At 37.0% G+C, this 12,856-nt stretch overlaps 1 protein-coding gene across 1 annotated transcript in view; it reads left to right on the top strand.

Annotated features, from left to right (window-relative positions):
• The window catches only part of DOK6 (docking protein 6), a 256,018-nt gene that overhangs the window by 118,428 nt on the left and 124,734 nt on the right, over nucleotides 1-12,856 (top strand). The window contains exon 3 of the mRNA XM_074897771.1: nucleotides 6,073-6,187. Within this exon, the coding sequence (XP_074753872.1) occupies nucleotides 6,073-6,187 (115 nt within the window). The remainder of the gene's footprint in view (nucleotides 1-6,072; nucleotides 6,188-12,856) is intronic.

Here is a 12,856-nt window from a genome sequence, read left to right on the forward strand (position 1 = left end):
GCAAAGAAAAGTTTGTTATATATAAGTTAAGTAACTACTCCACATCTTTTCTTCAAGCAGTGTTCAACTGTCATTCTAGAAACAAGTAAAATGGTTTTAGGGTATAGGAAAAGATCAAGAAACCAAATTAAAAAAAAAAAAAAAAAAAACAACAAAAACAATTAAATGTATGTGTGGGCTGCTGAGTGATGGACATATGAGGCAGGAATTATTGATGAGGAGTAGGAGAACTGAGAAATGGACCAGGTGCTGAGAGCCCCTAATGTGTACCACACTAAGTGCCATATGGAGTACTGCACTAAATGATAGCACCAACGTCTAGTAGAGAAAAGAAGCCTAAGTTAACATACTAACATTAGTGAAAAGTTGTAAGCTACATAATCATACCTTAATACAAAAGGATCTATGTAGCCTACTGGAAGAAAGTGTAAAAGATAAGGAAAGGGAAGAAATCTATTTGCAAGATCACTCACTAAACAGGTAATATTAGAGATTTTATTTGTTGTTGAAGTTCATTTTGTTCTAGAAGGATAAAATTGGGGGAAAAGGGGAAAAATTATTTTCAAAGTTTTTGTTGGTTTGAGTTGGTTTTAATATTATCAAAGTTTTAGGAAAATATAATTCCACAGTGAGAATATTTCCATATTTTTTTGTGGGAAGTCTAGGTAAGACTCTTACAGGTGTAACAGCACATTAAATTGTCCCTTTATTCTTTTCTTCTTACTGGTACGAGGTTACCAATGGTCTAGGGAATTCCAGCATACTGTTTGGTTGTTGTGAAGAACAGCAATGTTTTTGATGAACCAGACTGTATTTTGTTGATAAGTCTGTTATGATATCACAGAGAGCAAGTTTTGGTATAACATTCCTGGCTTAAAAAGGTAGAAATGCCTAATACACTACTTATAAAAAAAGGGCTTTTTCTTTCTGGTAAATTTTCCATTTGAAACCTTAAAGTTTGCAAAGAGATGTTTTAAATTATTTCCAGAAAGTTATGGCTTTTTAAGGATTTTTGTCTTTTTGGTAGTTTCAATACATTTATTTCCCCTTTAAAAAGTTTTATATATTTATTTTAAAAATAAAAATAGAATTTTAAACCACACTTTTAAAAATCACTGTGATAAAGCAGTCTGGTTGCCAAGGCAAAGTTCATTTTTCCCTTATACAAAATAATATAAACTCCCAGGTGTTTATTTTTTAATTGCAAATATTCAGTGAATAGAAAAATTACTCATACTTCATTGGCATTAAACCCAGAATTCTGAATTTGGTTAACTTAGATTTCTCTCTAACAGTGGGAGGATAGAATTTCACAGTATCATTACTCCTGCCTCTATCTTTCTGCTCTGATTGTGGAGGGAAACATTCAGTACAATTTCAAAAGATGAACGTGAAAGCAAAAATTCATATCTCTATTTGATATTAAAAATTACATAACCAATAGAAATACTCAGGGGCTTATTTGATAATACGACTCCTCTTGCTGTTAGTATCAACTCGTGTTTCTGAAATGTTAACTGCTGTTAGGGTTTTTTTTCTGTCAAGCTGTTGACTTGCCCAAGAGATAAGAACTGCTTCTTGTACATGGTTTGGTATACATGAGCCAGCAGGGTGCTCTTGCAACAAAGAAACCTAACGCTATCCTGGGCTGCATTAGGAGGAGTGTTGTTAGCAGATTGAGGGAGGTGATCCTTCACCTCTACTCAGCACTGGTGTGGCCACACTTTGAGTGCTGGGTCCTGTTCTGGGCTCCCAGTACAGGAGAGGTGTGGACATGCTGAAGAGTCCAGGGAAGGGTCACAAAGATGATGAGGGGACTGGAGGATCTCTCCTATGGGGAAAGGCAAGAGTGCTGATACTTTTTAGCCTGGATATGAGAAGGCTCATTCATTATATACTCAGCAGTGAGTATTTTCTCTACACCTGAAGGGTTTAGACAAGACAGAGCCAGGCGCTTTTCAGTGGTGCTCAGTGACAGGACCAGAGGCAGTGGACACAAACTGAAACACAGGAGGTTCCCTCTGAATATCAGGAAACACTTTTTTACTGTGAAGGTAACTGAGCACTTACACAGGTAGCCCAGGACGGTTGCTGAGTCTCCCACTTGGAGATTTTCAAATGCCTTCTAAACATGGTCCAGACAACTGGTTCTAGGTGATCCTGTATGAGCAGGGTATTGGACCAGATGACTTACAGAGATCCCTTCCAACCTCAACCGTTCTGTGATTCTGTGAAATTTGCTGCTTTCTCAGATATTATCATAGGACTGAGTACTAAAGCTCAGTTACTTTTTTCTCTTTTTTGTTATTTTGCCTAGTAAAATTATTTCTTTTTCCTAACTTCTGTACAATTTCTCCTTATCCTCAAAATATGATTAAAACAGTATTATTTCCAAGACAATCAATTCTTGTAAAACAAAGTATTTCAAAGTGATTTTTTTTTTTTTTAAACTGAGAGAAATATTTTGGCTACCCATGTTAAACCATTAAAGCATTTGACAACAAAAGAGGTATCTCACAATATCTCATGATATTATTGAAGTAGGTCCATTTCTGTGGTGAGATGTACACAAGAGGAATGTGATTTCTGTGTGAAATTCTGAATGGCTAAAAAAACCCTTGCTTTAAAAAAAGGAAGTAAAAGTCAGGGAGTTTGAAAGAGACAATTCATGTAACTTTGCCTATCACATTGGAGTTATAAGAAGTTCTGTGTGTCTAGGGAAGACAGTATGATTTCAGAGACAAAAGAAGGTTGAAATGCGTTTAAAACTAATCCCCTTTTTCTTGCATGGAGACTATTTTTCTTCACTTGGCTTGCATTTTTTCAACCAAATGTCTTGTATGGATACCAAAAAGCAGCATATCAGAATTAGGTGGTGTTTTCATTGTCTCTTTCAGACATTAAATTCCCACCAGCAAATAAAATAAAATTCTGTTGATTGTTCATTTTGTGCTGACAGTATTCCTAAGTGTGTGAATGTTATTGCATAAAAATTGTTCTGTCAATATATTAAATACAACAGGCTTAATGTACTGATCAAAAAGAGAGCCCATAAAATCATCTTTATAGACAGCCAGATATGTGTCCCCAGATGTCTGTACTTATATATTTAACAAAAATTGCCATGAAAGTTATGTAGCTTTGATACCAGGAATGAAAGTTTTTTGGATCTATTATCAAACTTAGCAGCACTGGGGGATCTTTCAGTAATCTGTAACACTTAAATATTAAGAAAAGAGTAGATCTCTACTGTCTGAGACAGGCTGAAAGAAGGCTTAATATGCCCTGTTGTCACTACTCAGAACACTTCTATTTCCTTTCCTGCTATTCCAGAAGAGAAATTTCCCCTTTTTAACATAACAAGATTTAAGGTGGGTTTTTTTTTTCTGCATGGTATGCATAGGCACACATGCACACACATGTAAAAATACCACTTGCTGTTTCATTTGCTTGTGTTAGAATCACTGGAGTTTTTTTCTTCCTATTATTGTTTTCATTTATATTGCACTGTCAATTATCTTTTTGAACCTTTGAGAGGAAGGCTATGTGCATCTTTAAATTATTTTAAAAATATAGTTTCGCTTTAAGAATAACCTGGACTTTTTTTGTGTCCCAATTATTTTTAAATCTTTTGCTCTTATATCCTTTTCTTATTTAGCCAGAACAGTAGATCCATATCTTCCCTGCTTTCTGCTTTGGGCCCCTCAGGGTCTTCAGAATTCAGTAGTGACTTCTAGATTTTGTATTGTTTCTTCAGGTTTTGAATTCTAGAGTCTGCACTCTGCCAACTAATGTGTTTTTTTTTTTTCCCTTTTATGGAATTTCCTTGAGATTAATGCTTTCAGTAAGCCATAGGAGCCCTCTCACACGCTAGATCATTATCATGCATAGATCAAGGAAAATTAACAAGATTTTAGTCATTCCTTTAATGGAACAGCGGTATCTGTGGTTTTCAGCCCTTCTTTTTCCCCTACAAGCAAAAAAAAAGAGAAACAAATGGATTGTTGTAAAGCCCTGAAATTCATGGCTAAAATTAAAATTGTAAGGGATTAGGAAAAAAAGTCAAGGCAAATGTTGCACCTTTGTCCAAAAAAAGGCCAAAAGATCAACCTGGGAAACTACAAGTCTGGGAGCCTCACTTCAGCCCATGGGAAGAACCATGGAGTGAGCCCTTTTAAAACATATTTCTGGGCATATGAAGGAGGAGATAGTAATGTGGAAGAGGCACCATGGATTTAAAAAAGGGTAAATCATGCCTTACCAATCTGATAGCTGTCTATGATTTGGGATGAGAGAGCCATGGATGTTGTTGGGTACTCAACCTTAGCAAGACTTTTGACATTGTCTTTCATGATATTCTTATATGCAAGTTGGGACGTTATCATCTCGGTGGGTGGATGTCTAGATGTTGAAAGGCTGGACAGCTAGTTAGACCCAGCAAGTCATGATTAATGGATCATACTCTACCTGGAGATCAGTAGCAAGTGTAGAACTGCTGGTGTCTGTACCGTGACCTCTTTTGGTTAGTATTGTATCAGGAACCTGGAGGAAGTAATGGAGCATGCACTGTGCAGCTGGCAAATTAGGAAGGATCAGTTAATAATGCTTTTGGTAGTCAGGCTACCTTCCAGAGACCTGAACAGGCTGGAGGAATGGGCTGACAGGGATCTTACAAAACTGAATAAAGGCAAATGCCAGATGCTGGCCCTGGAACAGAGAAGTCCCTGTGATAGCACAGGCTTGGGAGAATCCCCGTGGGATGGGCTCTCAGGGATGGTCCCTCAGCCAACAAAGATGGCCAACAGCTCCAAGGGCTGTATGAATAGGAGATGGCCAAGCAATACGGGAAGTGATTATCCCCCTCTGTTGAGCAGTCATTAGACCACATCTAGAGTACCACATACAATTTTGACATACCTATTACAGCAAAGATTGACAAACTGGAGTGAGTTTTGTGGAAGGCTGTCAAGATAGACCCCATAGCAGTCTTCAGTTCTGGTCTCAGGTCTGTCATCAGCACCTACACATTCCACTTCATGCTGTGTCTCTGGCTTCTTGATGACTCTCAGTGCTCATCTGCTCTCAATCTTTTTTGCAATGTCTTTGCCACAGCATGTTCCATTTTTTTACAGCACCATATAAAATTTCTGTCTCTTAAAAAACATTCTTTCTAGCATATGAAAAGGAATACTAGAGCTGTACAGAGGGAGCATAAGAATTACAAAACAAAATGAAAAACCCCACACACATTCAGTCCATTTTTTCCTAGTCATAGGTGGCCAAACTCATATGGATGACATTTTTAAGAAATTATTTCTGCCTGAGGCAGATGCCCTGCCTGGAAAATCTAAGTATAAACAGATAAAGTTTGCCCAGAGTTCCAAGAAACTGAGAGAAGATTTTATAATGTAAAGTGTTAAGCAGTTTAATATAGTCTGTGCTATCAGCTCTGGTTGTAATAACGTATTTTTCTTCCATTTGTGTTAATTGTAGTTATCTACTTGCATCAAAGGAAAATGGAAATAGATTGAACTGTTTGTGTTGTAAATTTGATATGTGTTTTTGTTGATAAGCTTTTCTAATATTTGGAAAATAAAATTTTGAGTTCTTATAAGGGTGGCAATTACACTTTAAAGACAGATGAGGATCTATCCTTGCAATTGTAGTGATACTAATTGCCATGGTAATTGAGTTACTTCGCTTAACTAATAAGACATTGCTGTTCCTACATTAGGTTATGTATTTGATGCAGGTTCTGAAACTGATCAAAGTTGTACAAATATAGAAATAGAAAAATATATTATAAAATATTCACAAGACTGTCTTGATGTCATTGTAATAACTGTGATTCCAAGTAGAACTTTAATAGAGTAGACCATTTTTGATACATTATATTTTATAGAAAGCTTTGCAACTTTACCTATTTACGTGGGTTTTTTAAAAAAAAAAACATGAATTTAAGTAGATTTAGGGTAAAAAAAAACAGATTATAATAAAAATTGAGTAGTTATAGTTAATATTTTTCTTTGTACTATTTATAGACTGGCCTAAAATACTTTTCTTCATTTTAAGGTAACTGAGCTGCACAATATCAAAAACATAACTAGATTGCCTCGAGAGACAAAGAAGCATGCAGTGGCAATTATCTTTCATGATGAGACGTCAAAGACATTTGCGTGTGAGTCAGGTAAGCAATTGGTACTGCATCTCCATCTTGAAGAAATCAAGTTACACATCAAAGTCTTGCTCAGATGAATTAACTTAAAACGCCAAATAGAAATCCTTAGCTTAAAAGAATTAGTTGTTAACCACAACTTTGGAGTTTGGTGTTTAGGTTTTTGGGGGTTTGGTAGGGATTTTTTAAATATATTTCAGGAGATGTTGGGGGTGAGCTCTTTCTTCCATTACTTACCTTTGACTGAATGCAGATGGTCTGAAGACTGGAGATTTTCAGCTAAACTTGTAAAACTGATTAAAAAATACCTATGGGATGTTATTAAGTCAAGATGTGAAGCAGTCTTTTTTTTACCAAGTTTTGCTATAGGCACTTACAAAACTAGTAATTATCATGCCATTGTAAAGAAGAGGTAAATACCAGTTAAAACCTTAGGATATTGTAAAGCTGGATGTCAAGCAGACTGCGGTTTAAACAGCTACATGGTATAATGAATGAGTTAAGCTGAGAACAGACTTGAGCATCATGCTACATAATGACAGGTAGTTTACTTGTGAGAACACTGCAGTATTAAAGTACACTGTTTTCTTTGAAAATTCAGTAGTACATGCCTGTGTCCTAGGGTATATTCTACCTGAAAAAATGTTTTTTAAAAGATTTTTTTTAAATGAGGAAGTTTCTATTTGTTTAGTGACATATTTGAAACTGTGTATTTTAAAATTATATCTTAATATTATCATATAACCATTACATGGTATACAATCTAAGTTAAATATAGTGAAATAAAGTTCAAGAAACATGGAGCAGGTAGGTTAAAAGTGTGTAAGGTCATGAATTATGTGGATTTTGTGTTAATTATTGCAAACATTGATAGGTATATCCCATCAGAAAATATGGATTGACAATTTTATTTGTTCATTAATTTAAATTTAAAAACACAAATATAGAAAATCTGTGTCTTTCTAGAATCAGTTTAACAAACTATTAGATACGTACTTCACATTAAAGACTTTAATTTGTAATGTGTAGAATTAATAATGGCTCTATAATACTATTAATAATTAAACAAAAAAAAAATTGTATTTCAGCAACACTGAAATCAGTTTCCCAGACTTTTCCATTTGCCTACACATTCATTCCCCTTTTCCTCTAATGAAAAGATCTTATTCCTTCCCTAGAATTGCTGTGGTACAGGTATAGTTGAAAAGAGTGACAGCAAATCATAATAACTTCAGGATTCTTTCCTCAAAGAAGGGGAAAACCTGAGTAAGTTCAGCACGTCTGGCACACTCATCCCTTTCTTCTGTAACAAACATTATGCAACTCCTTAACCTCCAACTCTGTTGTTTATACAAGACACAAGTACCTTAAGATGCTAACTAAGATGCCAGTACGAGATGTCCTACCTTAAGGCTATGCTCTACACAAAGGTGTGTTTTGAATGGATGGAGCCTTGGGTGAAGTGACCAGTGGAGAGCTTGTGGGCAGAGATCAAAGGACAGACCAACACAGGTGATATTGTAGCAGGTGTCTGCTATAGACCTTCTCATCAACAAGAGAAAGCAGATGAATCATTCTTAAGGCACGTGGAAAAAGCCTCACAGTCCTAGGCATTAGTACTCTTGGGTGACTTTAACCGCAACAAAATCGACTGGACGACCAATATGGCTGGACACAAGCAATCCAGATTTCTGGAACAAATTGAAGACAATTTCGTGATATAAATCAATAATGTGATGAGGGGACATACTCTTTTTAAGGATGTGCTTGACAGGATCCTGTCGATAATTGCCTTGGAGAGCAAAAGGGCCCAGGCAAGCTAGCTAATCTTCAAGGACAGCATCCTCTGAGCACAAGAACTGTCCTTCCCATTCTTCAGAATACAAGCATTGCAGAAGACCAGTATGGATGAACGTGTAACTCCTGACTCAACTCAAATACTAAAAGGGAAGCACACAGAAGCAGGCACAGACTACTTGGGAGGGATACAGAGGCATTGTTCAGGTATATGGGAATGGAGCCAGGAAAGCTCCAACTCAGCTGGAGCTGGAACTAGCCATGGAGATGAAGGACAGCAAAGGTTTCTTTCAAAGGCTAAGTGAGTGTGGGTCCATTGCTTGGTGGGGCAGTGGACCTAGTGACAAGGGGCATGAGAAAGGCTGAGGTACTTGATGCCTTTTATTATACCTTGGTTTTACTTGCAAGGCTTGTCCTCAGATCTTCCAGGTTTCTAAGCCTCTTAGCAGACAGTGGGAGTGAAGTAATGCCCACAGAAGAGCAAGGCAGAGTCAGACATTACTTAAATCACTTCGGTATCATAAACAAGACCATGAAATTAGATTGTCGAGAATGACAAGGAGGATCCAAATAACTATAGGCTAGTCAGCCTCACCTCAGTCCCTGAGAACATGTTGGAGTAAATCATGTGTAAACACACGAAGGACAACAAGGTGAACGGGAGTAGCTAAAATATTTTCCATATGCAAATCATGTGTTTTATGATGAGGTGTTTGGCACTGTGGGCAAGGGAAAGACAATGGCTGTTGTATATCTTGATTTTTTCTTTGACAGCCTTCCATAGCCTCCTCCTCAAGTCCCCAAATTTATGGGACACGGGATAGATAATGGCACGATAAAGTGGGTAGAAAATAGTCTGGTCTTAAAGAGTTGTGATTAATGGTGCAAAATCAAGCTTGTGGCCAGTTGGTAGTGGGTCCCTCAGGGATCAGTGCTAGGACCAATACTGTTTGATGCTTCACTGACAACCCAGATAGTTAGATGGTGAGTGCTCTCAGCAAACTTGCAGATGACACCAGATTGGGGTGTAAATGAACTCACAGTAACCTTATGAAGTTCTGCAAGAGCAAATGAAATGTCTTGCCCCTGGGTAGGAGCAATCCCAGGCAACAAAGGAGGCTGGGGGCAACTGTATGGCAAGCAGCTCTGCAGAAAAGGCCCTGGGGTCCTAGTGGACAGCAAAGCTGAATATATCCTGGACTGCATTAGTAAGAGTGTTGACAGCACATTCAGGGAAGTGATCCTTCCCTTCTATTCAGCATTGATAAGACCACATCTAGAGTACTGTGTCCAGTTCTGTGCTCTCAGCACAAGATTATTGACATACAGAAGCGAACCCAGCAGAGGGCCACCAAGGGTCAAGGTCAGGAGGACATGACATCTGAAGAGAGACTGTGAGAGCAGAGCCTGATCAGCCTGGAGAAGAAACAACTTCAGAGGATCTTATCACTCCCTACAACTACCTCATCTGAGAATACAGAGACGACGGAGCTATAAAAGTGTCAGATATCTTTCTGTTTCTGAAATACTACAAATCTTAGCTGTGGGTATAGTCGAGTTTCAATCAGTTTGCCTTTCTCCATGCCTTCAATCTATCTAAACAGTAATAGGCTGCATCATCTCCATCAGATGAGCTTTATTTCGTTAAAATCTGACTCTTGAACTCCAAATCTTTTGTGTGTTCTGAACTATGAAGATATGGTCTAAAGACAATTTATTTTGCAGCTCGTTTCCACAACTTGACTTCTCTCTTCCCACAAGGAACTATTACCATTTTTACTGCTGCTGAAATGTGCCAAGTACTTTGCTTTCTTTCATTAAACTTATCAGAGTTTAAGGGATTATCAAAGTTAAGGATCTTCATGTTATTTGAAATGTTGTGTTCTTCTTCTCAGATCTCTAAAAACATGTTCAGTGGCAGCAGTTTTGATGGGACAATATCTAGACTTTTAACAGCCTCATAGGGTGTAGTGGTCTACACACAATTGTGTTTATTTTGGCAAATCAGGCCACTTATTTGGTTAACAGTGTACCTTTACTAATACCTCTTCTTTCCTGTGGCTTCAGTGGGAACCACTGAAGTGGTTTTGACTCAGTCAAAAATCTTCTAGAATCATAGCTGCTTGACCTTCTTGAATTATTTTAGATCCCAAAGTTTCATGATAGGAACATTTTTCTACCATGGAGTATCTAACTATGCAGAAGTAGATATTTTGTTTACTATTATCTTGTCCTCCAGAGGCAGACAGACAGAGTAATGCTTGAACCCATTGCAAAAGGTCTGGTGATCATGGAGTCAATAATTTCTTGGAAAGGATGAGGAAGTAATGCTTAAAGCTGAGCTGGTTTTATATGGGGACTGAACAACATGAGGTAGGGTCTTTGTCAGAGTTGTACCAGGAAATGTTTTAAAATAACCATATCATTTTGGATTTGACAGTATGAGCCGATGTCTTTTTCTCTGTGCAGTCTAAAAGTCCATGTGATGAAAAGTAGCATATTTTTCTGGGATTTAGCTTTCTTAATTATGGAATTAAGCACAGTAAAATGCTATTCTATTTTAAAATAGGTCTCTAAATATATAGAACACTTTGGTCCTCCCCAGAAAGCCAGAGAGTTATGACACCAGTCCACTGGTTGTGCTGATTGGGAACCTATGTTTTTTTTGCTAATCTCCTAAGACTTCTAGGCCCTCAGCTTGTTTATTGTCTTCGAGGCAGCTACTGACAAGTCTGAGCTGTGGATGGGCTGTAACCCCCATATTTCTATTAGGATCGCAACAAATTAATTATATGAGGAACATCTAATTTTTGGTAATCTTCATTTGCTGATGAAATATTCTGTAGAAAAACAAACAAAAATCCTAAATGTGCTTTTTTTATCCTCTAGCTGTTCCCATCATGATCATCAAATGTCTACAACAGGTGTAGGAATTTGTTCAATTATGAAGTTCTATTGGAATATTTTGAAGAGCAAACCAATCTCAGATATTACAGTTCCATGATTAAATGCATGGGATAAGAAGTCTTTAAAAAAAGAATTATCCCTCTTCAGGGACAGAAAGAAGCTTTTTTGCTGTCACTATATCTTTCTTACATCTGTTCTAGTGGGCAAAGACTTGTGTCTTTGGTGATGATCAAGAAACATGTTTAAATTGTTTCCGTTACCATCAGATTTGTTTCAGTAAAAGTAAACTAATGAGAAGTCACAAGTGATTAAATAACATGAAAACTACTCTATAACTCAGTCAACTTAAGACAGACTCTGAAGAGTGGGAATTCTTCAGACAATGGGAAATTTTTGCCACCTTATCAAGGAAAAGGCTAAGGTCTCAGTTCTGGCCTCGCTGAAAATCATGTGAAAGTTATTGCCATTAAAAAAATGTTCTTTTTTTTTTTTTTTTAATCATGAATCATGAAATTCTGAGTTGCTTTAGAAACAAGAAAATGCAAAACTCTCAGGCTGCTAACACACTGAGACAAAATTAAATGTTGCTAAATGTATAAGCAGGTTAATTGGAAAGACAGAATACTGTGGAAAAAAAAAAAAGGCAGTTTGGGGGAACTGAGCGTATTTGCTCCAGAATAGTAAAGGTTAAAAAGACATTACTGTTGTCTTTTAAATACATCAAGGAGAAAAAAGGAAAGTTTTTAAGATATAAAGTGACCTTACTATAAGAACAAATATAGCATGTGCCCAGTATCTATATTGCTATGACAATTCAATAAGCAGGAGCAACATAGACTGAAAATTTAGAGGAAAATTTCTGGGAGTTAAAGCAGTGAGATTCCACACAGCCTCACAGAAAGCCTTCCCCGTTCCCCATTCCCATGTGGGTTTTTTTCTGCACTCCACAGTGTACTATCAAGCAAATGGAAAAAGTCTTTTAACTCTAGATGCTAGCTACTGGATTTGAGGTGCTGTCTTTCCCTAATACCTTTTTCAAAAAAGTTGTTGGAATGGGTTTTGTTTGTCTGTTTTGTTGGTGGTGTTGTATGATTTTTTTCAGGTAAGGTTCTGCAAGTTTTTGTATAGATACAGCTATGCTCAGACACGTGTATCTATGGAGAAGCTCTTATTCCTGAAAGCCTAATGTCTGTAAGGTGGCAGTAACCCAAGTGTCTGCACTGAGACAGATGTTCTGAAAAGCCCTGTAAACTCTCTTTAAAGTTGTAGATACGATGAAGAGAGCAATGGTAGCTATGCAGGACCAGCAAGAAAATGAAGTTGTCAGACATATGAATACTGATTAAAGCTAGAAGTTTACAGTGCTATTATGGAAGTTGCTAGCATGATGAGAATTATGCCTGAATAATAGCTAGCTTTCAAGGAATGAAGCCTCTCGGTTGCACTAGGTCAGTGACACACAATATGGGAGCATGATTTTTCCTTTAGCAAGACCAGCAAAATATTAAGTGATACAAGTACCTGACTCTTTTAGGCTCAGTGAACCCACCAGCACAGGTTTGTATAAAATTTATTTTGATTTCTAAACAACAGAATGTGAAGAAAATTGATGAACTTGTAAATCTATTGATAAAATCAAATTGGAGAGGTTGACTATAATACGGATTCAGAGACAAGAGAGACAAAATTAATTAGGGCTAATGTGTGATTTCAGTGATTTGAGTACAGAATAAGACATAACATGAGAAAAAGAAAAGGGGTAAAATCACAGAAAAATCTTAAAACTGCAGTTGTGAAACAAATGTAGACATCACCTAAGATACTGGTATTTGTCTGGCTTCGCTTCACTACAGTGCCCCATTTTGTATAGAAGTAGATGAATCGAAAGGGTTTCTTTGTTTCCAGGCACACGTGAACTGCAATCAAGAAACATCTTCATTATTTTTAAGAAGTTATGGTTTGTCATTTCCTTAAAAC

This window comes from Athene noctua, chromosome 2 (genome assembly GCF_965140245.1).
Source record: "Athene noctua chromosome 2, bAthNoc1.hap1.1, whole genome shotgun sequence".
NCBI lineage: Eukaryota > Metazoa > Chordata > Aves > Strigiformes > Strigidae > Athene > Athene noctua.